The 23,130-nt window shown below is 44.9% G+C and overlaps 1 protein-coding gene across 2 annotated transcripts in view; it reads left to right on the forward strand.

Annotated features, from left to right (window-relative positions):
* Positions 1-22,414, forward strand: part of peli2 (pellino E3 ubiquitin protein ligase family member 2) — a 53,257-nt gene extending 30,843 nt beyond the window's left edge. The window contains exons 2-6 of one of the 2 annotated variants that reach the window (XM_028821363.2): positions 7,365-7,494; positions 10,097-10,198; positions 15,155-15,352; positions 15,658-15,846; positions 18,102-22,414. In XM_028821363.2, the coding sequence (XP_028677196.1) occupies positions 7,365-7,494; positions 10,097-10,198; positions 15,155-15,352; positions 15,658-15,846; positions 18,102-18,680 (1,198 nt within the window). In that variant the 3' untranslated portion in view covers positions 18,681-22,414. Of the gene's footprint in view, positions 1-7,364; positions 7,495-10,093; positions 10,199-15,154; positions 15,353-15,657; positions 15,847-18,101 lie in introns of both variants that reach the window. The other variant, XM_028821362.2, reaches the window with a different exon arrangement.
* Positions 22,415-23,130: the final 716 nt, after the last annotated feature.

Genomic DNA, 23,130 nt, shown 5'->3' on the forward strand with positions numbered 1-23,130 from the left:
GTTTGGTTGGCTTTATACTGCTTGTGCTTAGCCAAGATGAATCTGCCTGGTGGGCCAAAGTTATGTTTTTTTAGCCGAACCACTGGGTGCCCCACATACTACTCAGTACCACCAGCAGTTTTGTGCATTTCACATGTCATGCCACTCTAGGGCGGCTTTTACTGGTGAGTTTTGCTTTTTTTATTTTGGTTTGGGCTGATAAAAAGAAAGGGTGGGTTTGGTGAACAGATGGGCTGTTGCCTACAGTGCTCTGCACCTGCTGAGCTGTGTTCTGGGTAGGACGTGGCAGGCGGGAACTGCCTGTGGATGGTGGAGCAGACGGTGCTTATTGCATTGTTGCGTCTCTGCTGGAGCTGGTCTTGGGACAGATCACAAAATTGTAACAATGCCCGACCAGAGGCCATGCCGTGGCCTACTTTAAAACTGGCACTCAACCAGGCAGGAGCCTGCAGAACTGCAGCAAGCTTTTAGTTGTGAAGAAGTGCGTATATACAGGGTGTGGGGTGGAGGGCTGTGCTCTGCTGCTCTTTTGTTACTGAGAAAGACCCCCTCAGTGTACGGTTCAGACTCCCCTCGCCTGAATCATGTTTGCCCCTGACTTACCTTTGATGGAATGACACTAAATGTTACTGTATATCAAGGGGAAAACTCGCATCTGGAAGCCTCTTTCCATAAAGAAGTTGTTGTAGTGAACATACAGTGCCCTCCACTATTACTGGCACCCCTTGTAAAAATTAGTTAGAAGGGTTACAATAAAATCACTGTTTACTGAAGAATCGACATCTTCTACTGAAAAAATGAGAAACATCTGACTTTTAATTGAAACAAGTTCATTCCAAGAAAAACAAAGCCGTCATCAAGAAATAAATATTTGTAACAAAAACACATGCGCCATAATTGTTGGCACCCCGGCAATTAATACTTTGTTCAACCTCCCTTTGGTAATATAACAGCATGGAGTCTTCCCTTGTAACATTTTATAAGGTTGGAGAATACAGAGCATGGCATCTAAGACCACCACTCTTCTTTCCATAATCTCTCCAGATCATCCAGGGGGTCCTCGGCCCTCTCCTGTGTCCCCTCCTCTTCAGCTCACTCCACAGATTTTCAACAGGGTTCAGGTCAGGGGACTGGGATGGCCATGCAGAAGTTTGATTTTGTGGTCAGTTAACCATTGCAGGGTTGAGTTGGACATGTGTTTCAGATCATTGTCCTCCTGGAAGATCTAGTGATGACCCAGTTAATTTCCTGGTGGAGGCAGCCAGGTTTTGACTTAAAATCTCCTGATGTTTCATGGAATCCATGATGCCATGTACCCTAACAATGTTTCCAGGGCCTTTGGAGGAAAAACAGACCCACAACATCAAGAACCTCCACCATATTTCACAAGGTTCCTTTCATTATAGTCATCCTTCTTTTTACAACAAAATCCGCTTTGTGTGTTTATTGCCTGAAAGTTCAGTTTTGTTTCATCAGACCATAAAACACATTTCTAGTCAAAGTGGTAGTAACGTTTTACAAACTCCAGGCACTTGCGTTTGTGGATAACTGACAGAAAGGGCTTCTTTTTGGCATACCTTCCAAATAATCTGTTGGCATGGAGATGCAATCTGATGGTGGTTCTGGAAACTTGATAACCCCAGGATTTTACTTTTTTTGCAATTCCTCAACAGTGATCCTTGAAGATATTATTGCCTCTCTTACCATCCTTCTCACTGTAAGTGGGTGTAAAATAAACTCGGGTCCTCTCCAGGCAAGTGTGGTACAGTTCTAGTTGATGACCACTTTTTTATTATTGCCCTAACTGTAGAAATGGGCATATTCAGGCGAGTAGCTATCCATATTACTAATTGAGAATGGTAAACCGGATGGCATGGACGCAGGTACACGGCGATGGGACCATGAGACGTACTGCGCAGGCACGTACAGCGCACGTCTCATACACCGCAAGCGAAGTCGTATCCACCGCGCACGAAGGAGTCACGGCCCAAAAACAAAAGAGCTCAACTGACGTGAATGAGAAATGAAGCAACAACGCGCCCATAGCTAACGACTACCGACACGGCCACACAAAAAAGAGGATTCTGTGCTGCAGCCCAGATTCAAACGGAAGAGGCTACGGAGGCCCCACAGGTCCACAAAGATAGTACGGAAGGTGCGGGAAAGTATGAAAGGCAAAGGTGCCTACATGGCAAAGTGAAACCCGACATAGTACGGAAGGCGCAATATTGTGAGTGGCACTACTGCGGAGTGAAGGCGCAGGCGTCACCGCCATATTGTGAGTGGCACTACTGCGGAGTGAAGGCGCAGGCGTCACCGCCATATTGTGAGTGGCACTACTACGGAGTGAAGTTAGGAATAATGTGGTGCTTGGGATTGTACAAACCGCTGAATGCTTTGCACCAAATTCAAACACAATACAGCTCAATGATATAAACACGAGCCCACCTGGATAAGATCAATGAACGCAGGTGCCTACAACGCGCGTCTGAGACTGCGGAAGCAATGCAGGCACGGGTTCAAAACGAACGAGCTTGACTGACAGTTATACAAACATGAGCCCGCCTGGATAAAATCAATGAACGCGGGCGCCTACAACGCGGGATACCCAATGCCGGGGGTAGGCAAGCGAAGCGAGCAGGGGGCAGAGCCCCCTTGTTTTTTATAACCATTCCCTGAGTTATGAAGGGCAACACACTTCTCCCTCATTTGCACTGAGTGTTCTCTTTTCTTTGCCATGATGATGGTTGGCTACAGAAATTTGGTTCTGTGTCTCCTCACATTTGTATCCCAGTTAATCAGGAAGTTATTGATTTCAGCGGGATAGTTCCTATACACTCCAATCAACTTAAAAATGTCCAATTTAAATGGGAAACCTGCTTCAGTTACATTGTTTGTCTCACATTAATTTCCAAGGGTGCCAACAATTGTGGCGTATCTGTTTTTGTTACAAATATTTATTTCTTGATGAAGGCTTTGTTTTTCTTTGAATTGTTTCAATTAGAAGTCAGATGTTTCTCATTTTTTTAGTGCAAGATGACGGCTCTTCAGCAAACAGTGATTTTATTCTAACCCTTCTTACTATTTTTTATAAGGGGTGCTAATAATGGCGGAGGGCACTTTATATCATTCGTGATTAACGTCGAGGAAACCTTTATCCTGGAAATGGCCGTTTGAAAATGAACAGCAGGTATATACAGTATACATTATCATCCATACGCAGGCACACATGCACAATTAGTTGAAGTGTTAAAGATGTAACTTCACAAAACTAATAATCGAGGAAAAAAAGTGTGAATGAGCAAATTTCACATTGTGATGCACGCCCTGACTGCTTGTGTGATCTCGTGAGCTTCAGGGGTCTTGGCTCTCACCTTGCAGTTTGTAAATTAATGAAACTTCGGTGTTTAAAGGGAGACTCTTCAGAAATACCATCCAGTGGAAGGAAGTCTTACCTTCTGGGAAAATTGGCAAGGGTGGACTGGAGAGGATTAGAAACCCTAAAACTCTTTTTCCCTTTTTTTCCCTTCTAATTATTGTTTTTAAAGAACGGCTAACCTGGCACCGCTTTTATTAAGCAATTGAGCACCTTATTATAAATGTTCTGAGTTTGTTGAAATTGAACTTTTTCTCTCTGTTCTTTATTTTGTTTTCTTTTGCCCATGGAAGAAGCCAAGAAGAGAATTTTCACATTTTCTTGCATAACCATAATAATAATAAAAAAATTAAACCTTTGTGGCCTACAGTGGGTTCTCAGCACAACACACATTTGTATTTACAGGGGCTAACGCTTTTCAGCCATTTCCCAGACACCTAAACGTGAACACAGCAGGTCACAAATAATAAAACAAGCAGCTCTTGTCGTCTCTTCTTTTCTCCTCTCAGTCTCTTTGTCTTTTGCTTCCACTCCTCCCGGCAAGTCCTCTCCCACCTGACCCTGGTCCTGGAGCAGCAGCAGTGGGCTGCTTTTATCCATCACCTAGGAGTACGTCTGGTGGCCCTTTAACGTGATCTGGAGACACTTCAAGGTGAGACAGATGTCCAACCAAGTAAGGCTGTATAGTCAGTGCAGCCCCTACACAACCCAACTGGACTGTGCGAAACTCCAACTCCCATGAACCCCTCTGGGAATCTGAGGCACCGCTTAACCTCAGGGGGGATGACTCTGCCTCCCAGCATTCCAGGAGAGGTAATGTCCTGTGCCTGTTTTCTCCTGCAGCCCTTCCTGTACTAAGGTGTCCTGGTCGGGTAAGGGCCCTGGCCATCCGCCACACCTTAAATGGCATTGTAAATTGCAAATGAAGGAAAATAAAACAAGAAAGTGCATCAAATTCTCAAGTTATTCAATAGAAGTGCAGTGTAGAAACTGCATAGACTGCATCACAGCAAAAAGCCAGTCAGTCAGTCATTCATTGTCCAACCCGCTATATCCTAACACAGAGTCATTGGGGTCTGCTGGAGCCAATCCCAGCCAACACAGGGTGCAAGGCAGGAAACAAACCCTGGACAGGGTGCGCCAGCCCACCGCAGGACACACGCACACACTAGGGACAATTTAGAATCGCCAATGCACCTAACCTGCATGTCTTTGGACTGTGGGAGGAAACCCACGCAGACACGGGGAGAACATGCAAAGTCCATGCAGGGAGGACTCAGGAAGTGAACCCGGGTCTCCTTACTGTGAGGCAGCAGTGCTACCACTGCGCCACTGAGCCGCCCACAGCAAAAAGCATCTTTCTGAATTTCAAAGAGAAGTAAAAGTCTTTTTTTTTTTTGAAAGTGAGAATGGACGGGGAAACCAATCTGATTAATACACAAGAATTTCAGTTAACAAGAAGAGATGACATTCGGAGTGGTAGCCAACAGATAGGCTACTGTGACCCCCTTGCACTAGGATGGAGGCTACTGGAGTTGTGTGGCTGTTGGCCATGTTGTACTTTTTTATTTTTTTTTTTTAGAACATTAGAACAATCTAAATGAGAACAGGACATTCAGCCCAACAGAGTTCACCAGTTCTATCCACTTCCATCTTCTAAAATAACATCAAGTCAAGTTCTGAAAGTCCCCAAAGTCCAACTGTCCACCACTCTACTTGATCACTTATTCCAAGTGTCAGTGGTTCTCTGTGTGAAGACCTAATGTGAGTTGGAAATTGTTAAGGGTCCATTTCACACAGTATCTCCTTGTTCTTGATGAACTCATTTTAAAATAACAGTCTCAATCCACTGGACTAATTCCCGTCATAATTTCAAACATTTCAGTCATGTCTCCTCTCTATCTTCTATTGCTTAAAGTGTAAAGGCTCAGCTCTTTTAGTCTTTCTTTATAATTCATCCCCTGTAGCCCTGGAATCAGCCTGGAGACCAAAACTGCACACAGGACTCCAGATGAGGCCTCACCAGTGTGTTATAAAGACTGAGCAGAACCTTCTTGTACTCCACACATCAGGGCGCTATATAACCTGACATTCTCTTAGCTTTCTTAACGGCTTCAGAACTATCTGGCAGTTGACAGCGTAGAGTCCACTATGACTCCTAACTTCTTCTCATAAGGTGTCCTCTTGATTTTTAGACCTCCCATTGTGTATTCAAACCTAACTTATAATACTTTACACATGGATAAGTCAGGACTTGATTTCACAGTATAATGTCAGTCATATAAGTCGAATGTGGAAAACTCCCGCTATTGGTACAAGGGATTACGATATGTTAACAGCCACCTGAGAGCCTAACCACAGAGCACTCTGCCTTTTTTTTTCTATGTGGTTGCGGCAATACGCTGTATCAGCGTGGGCTCCTACCTTCTGTCACTCTATTGTGCCTACGTGACCACACGGTAATACCTGAACTATTCCGAAGCAACGTTTGCACTGATTTGTGTTGTTTGTATCTCACACCCTCATACACCTTGATCGTAAGAGCTTCCCTTATCTACGATGGAGCATTTGATCAGAAAAAAAAATACAAAGCTGGTTTTAAATTAAAAGTCATTTAAGTAATGAAAGGAATTGGTAACTGGGCTGCTGCAACAAAATTTGATGTGTCTGAGAAGCTGGTGCGAGATTGGAGGAGGCAAGAACATGTAAAAAAAATTTTGAACGGGCGTATAAGTCTGGGTCTGATTTTATGATCGATTTTTTGGGTTTCAAGACCTGACTTATACATAAGTATATACAGTACATTAAATGTTAGGATATAGCGGGTTGGATAATGGATGGATGGATGGATGGATGGATGGACAAATTTCATTTACCACAATCTGCTTTCATATCAGTAAAAGTCCTCACTGTCATCTTTCTTGAGGGGCACATAAATTGAGAAGATCTGACAGGGACGCTCAGCCCGTGACAGTGCTTTGTGATAAATGAAACTCTGCTTCTGACTCTGTGTAGCTGAATGAGCCCAGCCTTGTTAAAGCAGACATAATAATAATCGTACAGGAGGGCCCTCACTTGCATGTACGAGTTTGACAAGAGGGGACCTGATGCAGGATCAGTCCTCAGTTCTTTTGTACTTATTTGCTCTCTTTGTCTGTTGTTCTATAATTGGGCAAAGCTGCTGGAAGAATACTTAATAATGTGAATGGTGGCACACAGATTGTTAAGGTCAAAATAAGAAGTTGGATGTTCAAATGTATCCAATGAGAGAGTGTACTTATGGTGAGAGCTTTATTCTGCTTAAAGATAGTTATTTAGCAGTAGTATCTGTTCTTCTTCTTTTTTCTGCTGCTCCCGTTAGGGGTTGCCACAGCGGATCATCTTCTTCCATATCTTTCTGTCCTCTGCATCTTGTTCTGTTTCACCCATCACCTACATGTCCTCTCTCACCACATCCATAAACCTTCGCTTAGGCCTTCCTCTTTTCCTCTTCCCTGGCAGCTCTATCTTTAACGTCCTTTTCCCAATATACCCAGCGTCTCTCCTCTGCACATGTCCAAACCAACGCAATCTCGCCTCTCTGACTTTGTCTCCCAACCGTCCAACTTGAGCTGACCCTCTAATATACTCATTTCTATAATAATTAAAAATAAGTAACACGAAACAAGGAATCTGTGTTATTGTGCTCTAATTATTACATTGTTTTTAAAAATGATTGTCTCCTGGGTGATTTTCAGTCTCCATCCTCAAGGAGCTTTTAACCGTGAGGTTCTGTAACGGCAGCAGGTCATTTGACTCGATCACAAAATCAGTTGTAATACTCGAGGGTTCCTTTCGGAGGACATTGGTGATCAGATTAATCTTCATGTAACTATCAAAAGCACCTGGACTTGAAGGGCCCTGAACGAGTTGTGATTCAGGATATATATAACATTAGTATTATTTTTGTGTTATATAATAAATAAATTAAACGTTCTGTCTTCTGCAGATACAATGGCTCTCTCCCAAACGGTGACAGAGGAAGAAGAAAGAGCCGGTTTGCCCTTTATAGAAGAGTCCGGGCCAACGGGTTGAAGCCCAGCACAGTGCACGTTCTCAACACGGTGCAAGATGGCAAGGTATGCTGGGGTGTGTGTGTGTGTCCCTGGACGCCGAAAATGTCTCATTGCTGCGTTTGGTGTTTCCATTTTGCTGCTGTGTTAAACACTCTAATCATTCTTTGTGTGAACCCCCTCTATCGTAACATCCTCACACATCCTTTTCTTGGCAGAAACCAACCCTGGACAGAACGACAGCCCATTTTGGATTTGTGGTTGGTTTCACCAAATGGAGTGGATACTCTTTCACCATATTGTTGAAAATAATAAATGAAGTCCTAGATTGAGGCCGATTATACGGTTTCCAGTAACTAAAAAAGTAGACATTCTTCTTAAACCTTCGGTGGGTACTTCTTTTTGGGTGCAACAAACAAAGACAGACATCAGCAACTTGAAAAGGCAGCTCATAAATGAAAGGCTGGCACTACTCCATTCATGTGCTTTTTGCTGAAATGGCTCTCGTGTTCATTGAATCCTGGATTTTTACTTTACTTTCCTTTTTCAGTAAAACATGAAAAACAATCTATAATTGAATTTAAATAAATCAAAGAAGTGATGGTGCATTTGGGTACTTGGGAATGACTCTAAAATAATGTGATATCCTAGTCGTGAATGGTTCAGTGATGACGTGTTCCCTCAGTTGTCCATGCTTGGTATCTCACTGGCTTGTGTGCTTCTTTGTGTCTTTGTCCTCCGCTCTCTGCACACCTTTCTTCCAGGTGTGTTGTTGATGTATGGTGGCAGCAGCTGTGTTTGTGGTCAGTTCATAACTTGGAGTTAGTTACCTTTGCAATGACTTTTGTTTTTTTGTTTTAATGGCTGCGAGTCTTCTAACACTCTCAGGATTCTAGATTGTGTAGCCGGTTTATTCGCCATAGCAAGGACTTGAACTAAAACACAGCATTGGCCAATCACTGAACATATCTTGCTACTGTGATATTTTGCCTGTGGCATACATTTCTGAATGACTTGCCTTTGCCATCTCCGTATGTAGTGTCACTAGCAGATATTATTTACAGTATTCACATTTGGCCTGGAAATGCTGTGGTGCTTACGTAAGGGTTTGGTGTGCCCACGGGAACAGTGGTTTTAGAAATCAACATAGTGCAAATGCATTCTGGGTCTCCTGAAATGCCAGGTTTCAAGGTGAAGATGGGTTTGTTTGTAAAGACCCACGTATCCTAGCTAAAGTAGTTTGTCCAGTCATTTTTGAATTTCCTTTTTCTTTTTTCCTTGCCCAGCATACAGTTATTTATTGTTAACATATATGCTTGACATTGCCAGCCTACTGTATCAGGTCAGGTCGGGTTAGGGACCATGCACTGGTACAGCACGTTGCAGCATCCACCACCTGACGAAACAGCTCGGGGTCCTGGTTGGCAATTCTCCAGGCAGACACGCGGACCAGTCCCACCCTCTGGAAATGACCACCTGTCTGCCGCAGCCAGGTGTACACGTGGGCGTCCCATTGGCCTGGTCCCACCACTCAGGTCCTCAACAATGAGCATCCTGCAAACCACATCACCCTCACAACACATGGCTGTAGTGCCATAACTGACGCTTCCTCACAATGCAGGTAATGTGCGTCATTTGGGACTCAACCGCTCATTCGACACAAAATCAAACCAGCGGTGCCAAAGGATTCTCTGAAGAGACACAGCACTGAAGAAGTCCAGTCTTCATCTCAGGTCACCGAATTGCGCAAAACAGGGAGCATCAGGACTCTAAAGACTTGGACCTTAGTCCTTTTACATAGGTATTGGGGTTATCACTACTACTCTATCAAAGATCATCTCCATTAATGCAACAAAAGGTTTTATCAGTCAAGTAATACTTCTGAAAGCTAAGTAAAAGATTTCTCTGCCAATACATTTCCTTGATTACGTGCAGCAGACTGAATAAGTCCTTCACGCTGTGTCAGGCAGCCAAGTTTTTCGAGCGAGTGGACTGCTTTATGGGGCCGTTCCAGTAGGACTTTTGATTTCTCTGTAAATGTCCTTTGTGAGCTGTGGGCACTTGAATGTTCTTCACTTGAGGTATCATCAGCAGCTCTGAATGCCAAGTTCAAATTCTCAGCCCTGAGGTTTAGCTTTCCCATATTTGATACTGAAATCTGTACTTCTGTTCCTGTATCCTGAAGCTGAACATTATTGCAGGGTGAGGATGGTGATGGGCATAGTTCAATTGCCATTAACAATTACGTTTGGCCACATGCAGTGCATGGCAGTGTGGGCTCCTCTAAGCAGAAAGCACCTTTTAGTATTCATTTGTTTCCTGCTTCGCAGCTGCCTACATTGTAGATTTAAAAGGCTGGATCCACAGTAGGGACCAATCAAAGCTACTTATGCATATTTAAATGAGTCACTATCTTCACCTCCTTCATTCCATATAGCCAAGCTTAAAAACGTTACTTTTGTTTGCTACAGTACACCGTTTCTGGAGCCCCCTGCCTTACTGTGTGCTTCTTCCCAGTATACAGGACGGTGTACATTTTGTATTATTGCCTCCTCCAATTGGTATTGTGTCGCTCTACTAAGTGCCACGTTAGCCTGAAGTGAAACCTCAGATTCACAGAGTAACTGTTACCTTATCACGTCAAGGCCTCCTCTTTTTATTTTAGCAGACGGTGAGCGTAAAAGGGCTGCACAGCATTTCTTACACGTTGTCACGGAACCAGACGGTGGTTGTTGAATATTCTCCAGACAAGGAAACAGACATGTTCCAGGTAAGAAAGAGTTCAAAAAGACTTTGATTTTTCTGTTTACCTTCCACAAGGCTTTGTTTCCATCACAGTCATCGCAACTGCACTTCTTTGTGTTTCGTATTTTACTCCATTTTTTGACACCCTTTGCATGGCCAACCTGCCTGGTAGGGAATGTCTCTCTGAACTGCCCTTCCCAGGATTTGTTACATTTTGTTCCTGCAAGGTTTTTTTTTTTTTTTTGGCGAGTTTTTTCTAGTCTTCTTAGAGAGTCAAGCCTGAGGAGGCGGGGGGGTTGTGGCAGCAGTCAGAAAACAGGGCCTGTTAAAGCCCTTTCAGGCATTCCTTAATCAATTGCTGCTGTTGCTCTTGTACTCCTCCACTCCTTTCCAGGCAAGCTTTGTCCTCCTTCTCTCCTGAGTCCTGGGAGAGGTGGAGCGGCTTCTTTTATGCTGGGCCTGAAAGTACTTCCATTACGTAATATTGTGTTCCCAGGAAACACGTCTGGGTCGAGTGGAACCTCTTTAGTTACACGTTGTAACAGTTGAGGCTGTTATCAACCTCTCGAACCCTCAGGTACCACGCCAAACACCAGGTAGAAGTCCAAGACTTTTTTATTTTTATGATAATAATGTGCACTAAGCACCCTCCACTCCACACTACACATACAAATAGCAATACTCAATAATCAAGAACAATAATCACTCCGCCTCTCCCAGACACTTCGCCACCCTTCCTCCCAGCTCAGCTCAGTGTCTGGGCTTTCCCAGAATTCTTTTATACCCCCTGACCCAGAGGTGTTCCTGTCCAACAATCCACAAGTCCTCATTACTTCCGGGTCAGGGTAAAAGTCCTTTTCTTCAACCTGGAAGCACGTCGTTTCTTCTTGTCATGTGATCATGACGCACTTCCGGGTTATAGGGCACGTAAGAGTCTGACAGCCTCCCTACAGCGACTCCCGGTGGTCCCCAAGGTATCCAGCAGGGCTGTGTATACAAAGTACAAGGTCCATAAGGCCCTGCTGGAATTCGGGGAACCTCCATGCTGTTGGGAGGGCGCCACCTGGCGGCCTGGAGGTGTGGGCTGGAATATTTAGCCGGCCATCCATCACAACGGGAACCTCCTCCTGGCAGCCAAGGAGCCCTGCAGGGATGCCCATTGGGACTACAACTCCCATGCAGCCCTACGGTTGTAAAGATGTGAGTCCCAGCGGAGGACTGCTTCCTCCCAGCACATTGCTCCCCAGAAGGCAGCCTCCCTCCCTCCATCTTTAAATTCTATCATCCCAACAGGAAAAGGAGGGCCTCCCATCTGGGTAAGGATGCCAGGCAGTCCATGCCCTCTGTACACTCTGTACACTGTCTGGTGTGGGTAAAGTTTGAAGGTTTATATGAATTGTCTTAGGGAACTCTGTCCTAAAATAAAAAAAATAATAATAGTGTTTTTTATTTAGTGCTAAAAGGCAGGTAACTTTTTGCGACTTAACTCTGTTCTCCCGATCTGTCTTTAAAATTGTCTTCCAAAGTCTGTGTCTCCATCCTTATTGCCAATAAAACTTTGTCTGTCCTTCTCCCTCCTGTGTGGCTGTGTTTCCTTCCATTTCATCATCTCTTTTTGTCCTTAATGACATACTAACTTTATTTGAAAGTGTAATTTCTTTACGGGTGAAGGAAAATGTAGGACGAACGAACACAAATATAGAACATGATTTGCTCAATCGTGCTGTTTCTCTTTTCAGTCCCTTTTATGTATAAATGATTCACTTGTTTAGAGTTACTAAAAACACTTAACAGCCACACTTTTAGATTTTATAATTCAAAATAGAGTAGAGCATGCTTATTAAAACAACATAATCTCTAGTGGTAATGGAGAGTTAAACTTCTCACAATATGTGACATGGCAGTAGTAATTGCTAATTGACAATTTTGTGTTTCGCAACCTACAGTTGATCTTACTTGTCGTAGCAGAGGGAAAAACGCAGCGTCTGCTGTTTAATAACCCACAGACATCTGAGCTGTGCACACTGAATCGAAGCTAGCAATGGAGCGTGCAGATAGTTCCCATCACATATCCACAGCGGTCCAGGCTATCCACGAGTGATTGAGCAGAGCAGATCTCATTGTTTCCTGCCTTTTAAAGCCCGTCCCATGTTGCAGGTTAGAGGTCACTGTATAGTTGGGTCACATATCATCGTTTTTCTGTCATCACAAAGTAGCTCCAGCTGCCATGACCCTCTTTAAAGGACTGGTGCAGTGTTACATGGGAGGGCTCGTCCGACTCTCCCTTCCTGGTATTTACAGCATGTAAAGCTACTGTTGGAATGTTGGTGGAAAGGAAAGTGCAAAGCGTTAGCACACAGATTTCTTCCCTGGACTGAACTTGGAACAGGCCACCCCCTCCAATTAGAAATATCTGTAAGCAGCAGTTCAAGGAAACACTCTGGCTGTCAGTACTTTAGGTCAGACTCTCAACTGACGGACCCTCTCGGTTATGGTAGACAGTGTGCCACGACAGCTCCTCGTTGCAAGGCACTGGTTGTGGTCATACATTTCCTATGTTCTTCAAAGGGGGTCTTTGTAACTTCTTATCATCTTTTACTACAAATTTGAAAAACAGAGTACCTAAGTTAACTCAAGATGCTATTTGTTCTTGCTGAGCCGCTCGAAGGGTGCTGGGGCGCCCCTCTGTTGGAAAAAGCGATTCTGTTTAAAGAGATAGTACGAGGGTTGTCTGGGTTCCGCGCGGAATCACTCGAAATAAGTAGCCAAGGATTTTTTTTTCTATTTTTCTCATGTACTTCGATCCTTTTTAAACTTTTTCCAAGTATTCACCGCCAACATCAATGCACTTTTAGGCTCTTCTGACCCACACCGCAAAACACTCACGAAAGACTGTCTTTGGGAGGTTGTCCAGCTGTTCTTTGACAGCTGCAATCAGTTCCTCTCGAGTTTCGAAGTTGTGGCCTCGCAGGGGTTCTGTCACCTTCGGGAAGAGCCAAAAGTCACATGGTGCAAGATCAGGCGAGTAGGGTGGCGGGTTCAAAACGTTGACACCACTGTCTTCAATGAAATGCTTCGTCGCATTAGCCGTGTGGGCTGGCGCATTGTCATGATGCAAAAAGTGCCTTCGCAAGTTCTTGGACCGGCCTCTAGCCATCGCAGAAAAAACGTCAGGCAGGCACTGAGTGGTGTGCCACTCAGAGGTGACAGCTGTCCCCTCCATCAGCGGAATTGACGCGACAATGCCATCGATGTTGAAAAAGATGGCAAACATGGTGCGTTCCACCGAGCAGATTAAACCATCAGAAAAGTCGTAAAAAATCATCACTCGAAAGTCACGCACGGAGTCGCGAGCTTCGCTGCTAGCGCCGGCTGCGCACTCTCAGTTCGTATGCTTCTCGTGTTCATTCTGAAGGAAGAGAGGGAGCAAAACATCTGAACAAAAACATGCAACCACTTGAATAATCCCTCTACACAGCAGAACAGGTTTCGATAGGCTGACACTCGACAAACGATAAAATTCCGTGCGGAACCCAGACAACCCTCGTATATAGAAGAGTATGCAGGGTGCGGGAGGAACACGATTTGGTCCTTAGTTATTATAGATGGAAAATGAGTTACTTGAGTATTTCGCTACAACTGTCAATTTTAATTACCAATGAATAATACAATGTAGTAAAAAGTAAATAAAAAACAATCAAATTACGTTAATGCCTCGTCAAAAGCAATATTATGAATTTCTTTATCCTCTAACTTACATTCTATAAATTGCTTTTTTTTTGCATTTCTGTTTGCGTTTTGTTCGGGATATGTCGTTTATTGGACAATTCCCTTTGTTCCTGATTTTTATTATATGCCGCTCTTTTTTTGTTAATTTTTTTCCGACGTTCTTTATCAGCTCTTGCCACTTTTTTTGTATCACGATCTAAAATTCGATGTTCTTGAACTGATAATTTGCTTTTCCGCCTTGCCACTGTAACCGACTTTGTCGAATTACGAGTTAGCACTGAGAGTGTCACAGGGTGGGATGGAGAGAGGATGTGCGCAGCAGGAGTAATGATTGGGCGAGCGGTGTGGAGGGGAGTGGTCAGGACTGAATAATGCGGACACGGCGGAAAACTTGAATATAACAGAGAGATAAGATTTAGACAAATGTGCACCATAGTGCCCAAATACTGATACTGAGCTGGTTACCTGGTTGCTTTGTTCAGGGTCAGAAAATGTGTTGAATTACCGCTCAACCTTTTGCTAACTCCTTTTTTTTTTATTATGTTCCTAGTTTGTTATCTAGTACTGGCAATAAACTTCTTGCACTGTACTTCTGATTATGTTTTGGGTTTCCTCTTCACTTTGTACTTAAATGTAAAATGTATGTTGATTTTTTTTTTTGGGTAAAACCATCTGCTAAATAAACAATAGTTACAGTTGGCTTCTTTGGTTTCATTTGTGGAAAAAGTGAATAAAATCCTCCCCCAGTTCCCGCAGTGCGAGATACCGTGCATACTCGTGTACAAGTCAGTCATGAAATCAGACCCCGACTTATCCGCGGGAAAATTTAAACGCGAGTGTATACGGTAAGTGTTATTTTATTTACAGCAGGTGAACTGTTCAACTCTGTATAACTTCTCAACTTACTTGGGCAAGTATAATTAGAAAGGTTGTACTGTGGCACCAGCTTTAAGAATTTTTGTGTTCCTTTTAAAAAACGGAGTGAATTGTGGGTAAAAGGAGCATGCTGTATTATCACTTGTGTGAAAGAGGCAGCCTGTGATATCTCAAAGAGCTAAGCAGAAGGCGACTGAATTTTCTCCTTCTACCTCTTTAGTAATTGTAGAAGTGGATTGTGGGTTTCAATGACACTCGCCATAGCATGACCACTGTGGACAGTAGAGCTGCAATTTTTTACATTGTGTTAATTTGCTTTGTGCAGAGTATGAAGCTTGCTTTTATTGTTTCCGTTAATCCCTTTATTTGTTTGTAGATTGGCCGCTCAACAGAAAGCCCGATTGACTTTGTTGTGACAGATACGGTGTCCGGGGGTCATGCCGGTGAGGAGAGTCCCATCACACAGAGCACCATCTCTCGGTTTGCTTGCCGAATTGTCTGTGAGCGTAACTTTCCTTACAGAGCTCGGATCTACGCAGCAGGCTTTGACTCGTCAAAGAACATCTTCCTTGGGGTGAGTGTGGTGCAGGTATGAAAGAGTGTGGCGAATTCTGGCAGCTCTTCCCAGAATACCTTTTTCTTATTAATGTGTATGAACAGAGCGCTAGTCTGTTTCCATTTTCCCTGTTTAGCACTTATTATGGCTTATAGATTCATTGTTGGTATTAAGACAATGTTAGTTAAAGGACTACTTTTAATAAATTATAAAAGTCTTTTCATTTATATTTCAGAAGAGTGTTTGTTTCCTTACCAGGCACACAGGTATATTTGGTCATTTTGTCACATTGTGCCATCTCTTTCTGTCTCTTTGACTGTTAGGAGAAGGCGGCTAAGTGGAAAAATCCTGATGGACACATGGATGGCCTGACCACCAATGGAGTGCTGGTGATGCATCCAAGGGGTGGGTTTACAGAAGAATCAAGACCTGGAGTGTGGCGTGAAATCTCAGTCTGTGGGGATGTGTACACACTGAGGGAGACTCGATCAGCACAGACGAGGGGGAAACTGGTAGGTCAGACACAGTGTTTAATATTGCGAGTTCATTAAAACAGGCAGGGGGAAACGTCAAGAGTTATTCGGGAGAAACCATACAGCCTGGAGAGGTGACTGAGCACACTAAACATTCCAGCGTTTATTTTAAAGCTTGAAAGGTGGTGCTGTGAAGGGAGCAGGAGCTGTCTTCTAGGCTTGATTATGATAATTGCTTAGTGCCGCAAGGAGGGGATTTGAATTTCTTTTCTTGAATTCATCTTTGTTTACCAAGTGTTTCATGTGTCTGTCTAATGAAATTTATACAACAATTAGGTGGGAGCCCCCTGCTGGATGGAAGCTGCTGTAGCTTTGCATCAACCGCAATCTGATAGCAAATACTCTTGGCTGGACTGTGGAGGAATGGCGTGCTGAAAAACTGCTTGAATATTTATAATGTCTGAAGCAAACTGGGAAATGAATTAGTCAATTGTGTGGCGTGCTAGTTCCTGGGTAGGACTGGACTTAAGAGCTTTCAAATGTGGAATTGCTAAGCCAACCCATCTCCTAGCAGCGGGGTAATATTTCTGTTCAGACTCCATGCAGCCGGCCCCTAAATGCACATTACATAACGATAAAAGGTTCAGGACTGCTTGAGTACTTTAGCTCTGTGTTGAATATGTAATAAACCAAGTAAGTAAGTGAGTGAGTGAAGGTTGAACACATCAATCCCAACATTGTTAGAGAAACCCGTAAAGATGGGGCCTGAGAGTTTGCTTGTTTCCTGGTGAGAGGCACAAAGACGTTTTAATCTACAGCTTTGGAGGGATACGGTGAGAAGCCTGCATCCCCTCTTCTGGAGACCACCATTCAGGACAAATGGACTGTCATAGTTTGCTGCAGTTGGTGTCATTAAATGTGTTTATGTTGTATTCTAAATCAATGGGCAGTGCAAGTAAATAACAGGGCAGGTTTTATATTGTAAAATACGCAGTGCTAAAAGTCGAATGTGAACTGATGTACAGTATGCCACATTCCGACCGCAGGTGGAAACGTGTACCAGTCGCCCCACCCGACACAATTACTGTCCAGCATGCACACTTTTATTTTCTTCTTTTCTGTTTTTTAACATTTTATTGAATTTATTTAAAATCAAAAAACCTTCCATACAACAAGCAAGTCAAGTTTTACAAAACCAGATTGAATTTTCCTGTGGTAGGTTGGCACCCTGCCCGGGATTGGTTCCTGCCTTGTGCCCTGTGTTGGCTGGGATTGGCTCCGGCAGACCCCCGTGACCCTGTGTTCGGATTCAGCGGGTTGGAAAATGGATGGATTGAGTTTTCTTCTTTTCTGCCCCAGTTCTCCGCGCTCACTCAATACACCATTGCAGTCCTCCCTTCTTCTTGTTCTCTTCCTCTGCCGCCCCTTTTATAGGGCACCGGGTGTGGCGGCAGTGCTGGCTCAGAAACTGTCCAGGCGCCCCCTAGTGGTGGCCACGGGCCCTAGCAGGGTTGAGCTTCTAAGCCCCAAACCCGTGACGTCTCTGTGAGCCAGAGGGGTTGCCCTCTCGTGTTCCGGGGGAGGTATTGCCCTGAAAATGCCCTCTTCCCCCAGTCCTTCCATTACAGGGGCATCCCAGCCAGGGGGTCTGCCCCATTCTTTTTTTCTTTTAGCGTTGTCTTCTCTTTGCATGCAGCAGCTGATTTCAACCGAGTTGGAATGTGGGGATGAGCTCAAGTGGTATCTCCGGTGTTTGGAATGTGAAATTGTCCCTGAAAAGCGCAGCCGGATTCTTGAAAGGAGTCCTCAGGGTGCTGACCTTGGCTAAGCGTGACACCTGCTGCCATAGTGGTGTACCACCACCAGCCGTAGTCAATGGCAGACGTGCCCAACTCGCACTTATTTTTTTTAATAAAAGAAGTGCACATGCTGCTTATTTTTAATTATCTACGTGTTTTATGCCAAAATGGGGTTGGCCCGTTTTTTATTTATTTATTTATTTTAATCATGAAAAGAAGTCAGTTGATGGATCCTAAATTGTGCACATTTATGAAGATGAAACCTTGTACTGTGTGATCTATAAAAGATAAACCCAAAATGAATGAATTTTAATATCAACAGCTGTTTTGCTAGGAATTATTTTGAGAATCAAGAGCTGAATATCCGAGTGCTGCCTTTCCAGAAATGAAGTTGGCATCTGACGGTGCCAAGCCGTAGACATAATCTTGACATTTCATAATTCCTGTGTTCAGCTTTTTTATTTTGTATCTTTATCTTTTTCCCACTCTTTGCAGGTGGACAGTGAAAGCAATGTGCTGCTGGATGGCTCACTGATTGACCTTTGTGGAGCCACACTACTGTGGCGCACGGCGGACGGCCTGCTGCATACGCCGACCCAGAAGCACATTGAAGCTCTGCGGCAGGAGATCAATGCGGCGCGACCTCAGTGTCCTGTCGGCCTCAATACTTTGGTTTTTCCAAGCATGCAGCGCAGTCGTGACCTCGCCGCCCTGGAGGAAAAGCAACCTTGGGTGTACCTGACCTGCGGGCATGTGCATGGTTTCCACAACTGGGGGCACCGTTCAGAGAGGGAGTCCAATGCTCAACGCGAGTGTCCCATGTGTCGGACTGTGGGTCCTTACGTACCCCTTTGGTTGGGCTGTGAGCCCGCCTTTTACGTTGACACGGGCGCCCCGACGTATGCCTTTGTGCCCTGTGGCCACGTGTGTTCTGAGAAGACAGCAAAATATTGGTCAGAGATCCAGCTTCCCCATGGCACCCACGCATTCCATGCATCCTGCCCTTTCTGCGCCTCACAACTGAGTCCCGCTCAGGGTTATGCCAGGCTTATTTTTCAGGGGCCCATCGACTGAGCTGGGCTGCTCCAGCAGCGGACACTTGCTAGACGTGGAAAGAAACAGCAGAAGTTCCATAGGTGCCATTTTCTGAGATGATGTTTGTTGCACTGAAAGTGAAATGGAGAAGCAGTGCCAGCCTTTGAGGACCTGGATATCTGACACCAGAAGACATTGCCTCTCTTTTTCTTTTTTAAACACTGCCCATCGCTTATATTTTATTTAACAAGACTGAGGTTGAAATGTTTGGATCTAATAAAGAAGCTCCCAGGATTCACGGCAGCAGGCTGCCACGCTGGTAATCACTGTGGGTACAGGTATGAGGTGGGGCGAGCAGCTCTTTAGTTCCTGGGCAGCCCTTTTTTCACATAAGGTGAGCCAACGCTTTCCCGGATGAGCTGTGTGTTTATTATCAGTCCTCGCCGCCATGCCATCTCTGTCGCAGCCTCACCCGCTCCTACGTCGTGTAGACTCAGACCTGTCCGATCTACCTCTACATAACGATTTTGTGGAAGGAAATCAAATATTTTAGCAGACATTTTACAGATTGCTCTTTAAATTTGGTAAAGGTCAAAAAAAAAGCAACCAAGAAAAATTTCTTAGTTTTTATTTTGCTACTCTGGGACTCTTGTACAGTTTTTACAATTGAAATGTTAATATATTTTCACTTTTGAGTCGCATACCTTTGTGGTATTTGTCTGCAGTCGGCAACATTCAGTGCAAGGGGTGGGAGTCTTGGGGGGGTCTGGCCACTGGGTAGGGTGCCTCCCTTGGGGGTTTAACCAGCAACTGAACTGGCCGAGCACAGCGGCCTCACGCCAGGAGAGATGTCACCAGTGTCTTCGTCAAAGGCTTTATAACTGTGCTTAATGCCATTGGACCCCGGATTCATTCATGAATCCATTCTGTGTAGTTTGGCAAACTTGTAGGTCATTACTTTGAGATTCGGTGCCAGGGCGATGTATTTTTGGGTCACTTTGCACTCTTGTTGTCTAGACAGCAGGCACCACAGAAGGGATTTGTGAATGGCAACAAATTGACTGCCTCGCTGCAGGGACCCCCGTATCAGGACTGCATGTTTAAGTCGGGCACTGAGATCCCCTTTGAGGAGACAGGGATTCGCTTCTTTTGGTTACATCATTTATAATCCTTAATGTCAGCCATGCTCTCTGGTCAGCCCAGTCTGAACTCAAGACTGCATTCCACTTCTCTTTGGCGGGTTTATTTCTCATTCTGTCGCAATGCAAATCTAAACTGTTTACTACAAGACATCTGGTTTTGTTATTCACGCACTGTGACTGGGAGTCCAGTAGTGAACGGCACATTTCAATGGTGTGTAAACCAGTTCAGCGCCGCACTTGACCAGCAGCTTTGGCTACAAGGCAGAAACCAACCCTGGACTGGCACTGGTCCGTCACTTGGCCCACTTTCAGACACCAGCCTGGCTGTTCTGGAGAGGCCATGTAAATGTGCCAGCTTACGATTGGTGTACCTGGAGCCAAACACCAACATGGGGAGAGCATGCAGAGTCCACACAGCCAGCGACCAACTGTAGGGTTTAAGGCCGACACACAGTACACTAACCATTGAGCCATTATAGCGAAAATAACAATGGAAGAAAGCGGCAAAGCTAACCTGTTGTGCAGATGTTCTTAACTCAGGCTTGGGGCACAGAAAAACTCGGACTGGACCCCTTTGAAGTAACTCTGGCAGAACCGTCTGTCCAGGTCTGGGGTGATAAACGCCATCTCACAAAATCATGGCAGCCAATCCACCCCGTGTTTGTAGACTGAAACGCTGCACCATAGCCAACCACCTTCACCTTTCGAAAAGTCTGTGCAAGGCGACCTGACATCTTGATTGAAAGTCTTCAGTCCCGCCGTGTTTCTGAAATCTTTCAGAGGAATCCTGGTTCCTTGTCAGTGTCACAAACGTGACCAAGAGCCATAGCAAGGTTTGGGGCAGCCACCCGTATTTAATTTGAATAACTTGATGTACTGAGGTGTACAGATCAGAGTTGTGAACAGAACTGAGGGGATAGAGGAAAGGTGGCGGCTTTGAAAGGCCAATATAGGAAGAGATGTCACAAGGGATCGGAACTGGAAGGGTCTCAATCCATAGGCTCAGACCCGGAAGTGACGTCAATGGGGTCGGAACCAGAGTTGACGTCCTCAGGCCCAGGCGGAATTTCCCGTGAACGGTCTGCAGAAAAGCGAGATAAAGAGTCGGTGCACCCTGCCCCATCCCAGACTGGCTCAGAATTGCCCTCCTTCTAGCCCTTTAGCTGCCTCCTAATGTCCATACTGTGCTTGCTGACTGCGGCCATTAGCAGTGCTGCAGTGTTGATGATGTTCTTCATAGGACACTCCAGCAAAGAAGCGCACTGCATGGATGAGTGTGTGCCCTACGACAGACTGATGCCCCTTCTAGGGTGGCTTACTGCCTCGTGTGACGTCTAAATTGAATTAAGCAAGTTCAGGAAGTGGATGAGTTGACGCCTTTGCCCAGTCTCAAGCTCACAAGATACTACAAAAGGCTTCCTCGTCTTAGGGTGTAAGTAAATAGTACATTTAACAGCTTGTCGGGACATTTCTGCGTCACTCCACCTCTTTTAGTAAAGGTATGAAGTCGCATGTGGCTTAGAAAACCAACCCTGCAAGTTCTTCAGAGTCCACCATTTGGCCTAAAGGCTGAGGACTCAGATGTTTGTTTGCGCTCCTCCCCGTTGTGATGCTACTTGTTTATATAAGATTGGATGCCATCTTTGCAGACGAAACTCTGAGGCGGAAGGTCACAGAGCAGGCACTCCCCGGGTTATTCATCTCCCGTCTTTCAACTTTCACTTTGTCGCATGTATGAAGGATGGGCTCCATCTGCAGCCCTGCCTGTTGTTTTTTTGGGAGTGTGCTGGCTTCTCTCCCACTGTCCTGCCCAGCAGCTGCTTTCATGTGGCGACTCTCTTTCATTGTGAACTGCAGCTGCAACAACATCCCACAAGGCAGAGGAGGGGCCACCTGCTGTGGAGCAGCCCCTAAATGTGGGTGGGGGCAGTGGTGTCCTTAATAGAAAGAGACAGAATCCACCATCTTGAGAGCCTCTAGGTGGTCTTACTAGATATTTAACTGTAACCCGAGCTTTGCACTGAAAGAAGCTGGTTTTGTTTCCACCTGAGATGTGTAAGGAGCAAATACAAATGCACTCTCTTCAGTTCTAGTTGTGTTGCTCTCCCTAAATCGATTATTTACTTGCTTTGAATCGCAGAAAGATGAGATACGCCGCCTCGTCAGTGACTGACCCATCATCACGATGAACGTGAGCTCCTAACTCCACCTGCTTGACCAGATGAGCGAGGCCCCAGCTCATGCGTTGCTCCCTCTGCACAGCTGGCTACCTGGGTCCGGTGTGAGGGTACAGAGGGTTAAGGCCTCATGCTGGGGGGTCCGCCTGTCCCATTTTAAGGGGTGTGATGTTCTGATGGGAGTGCGCTTGCTCTGAATTGTAGTAAGTTGAGTATGGAGGCTTGGGCCTACCTGTCCTCCACTTGGCAGTTAATACCAGCTCTTCTTCAGGCCCCCCCAAGTGCTGTCCAATGCTTTTATTTTTATTTCTTTCCCTTATGTAAGTTATTTTGAAAATCTGTACAGTGTAACTCTTGTAAAGATGGTTTTTAATGGAATTTTCTATGATTGTGAAGAACCTGGCGAGCCCAAACAAAGTCTAATTTACTAAATAAAGACTTGAGCAAAACCAAAGCCCTGTTGTGTCTCCTGAGTGGGAAAGATGAAGAGTGAGCCTTTGGGTTTTAAAGGTCATTGGACTAAAGATTGAAAATAATTTATTACCAATATAATCAAATTGAGAAAAGCACAACAATGAAATGACACAAGATTGGATGCAGAAGGTCAATTTATGACTGGTTTAAGGCTTCTTGAACAGCTCCAGTCGTAAATAAAGTCACAAAGCTTTTTAGTTTGACCGAAAGACTGCTGCATTGACCTTTTGTATTCATTGAAACGGTAGCTTATGGGGTGGATTGTCATATTCTTGTGTACACAGCAGCAGATGTAAAGGTGTGAGTCACATTTAGGCCTCACAGAGCAATAGGAGGCACCCTGGGTTGAACATTTGGGGTCAAACGGGCTTTTACTGTAGACCTGAGTGAGCGCGTTGGGGTCCAAGTTGTTCCAAGTGTCCAGTCATTTAGACGTTCATCACCCTCCATGACTGACGATGGCCGTACTCCTGCTGACAGGGCTGCTGAGATGATTGTGGTGGAGAGTTGGGAACTGGACGAGGTAGCTGGGTAGAAAGTGGAAGGCCCTTGTGGGTTCGCTTCCCGGGTCCTCCCTGTGTGGAGAGCGCTTCGAGTAGTGAGAAAAGCGCTATATAAATGTAAAGAAAAAAGAAGTATTAACCGCTGAGCACAGTTCATTCTTTACATGTGTGTGTGTCTGCATCTCAGCACTAG

This window comes from Erpetoichthys calabaricus, chromosome 16, assembly GCF_900747795.2.
Source record: "Erpetoichthys calabaricus chromosome 16, fErpCal1.3, whole genome shotgun sequence".
Lineage (NCBI taxonomy): Eukaryota > Metazoa > Chordata > Cladistia > Polypteriformes > Polypteridae > Erpetoichthys > Erpetoichthys calabaricus.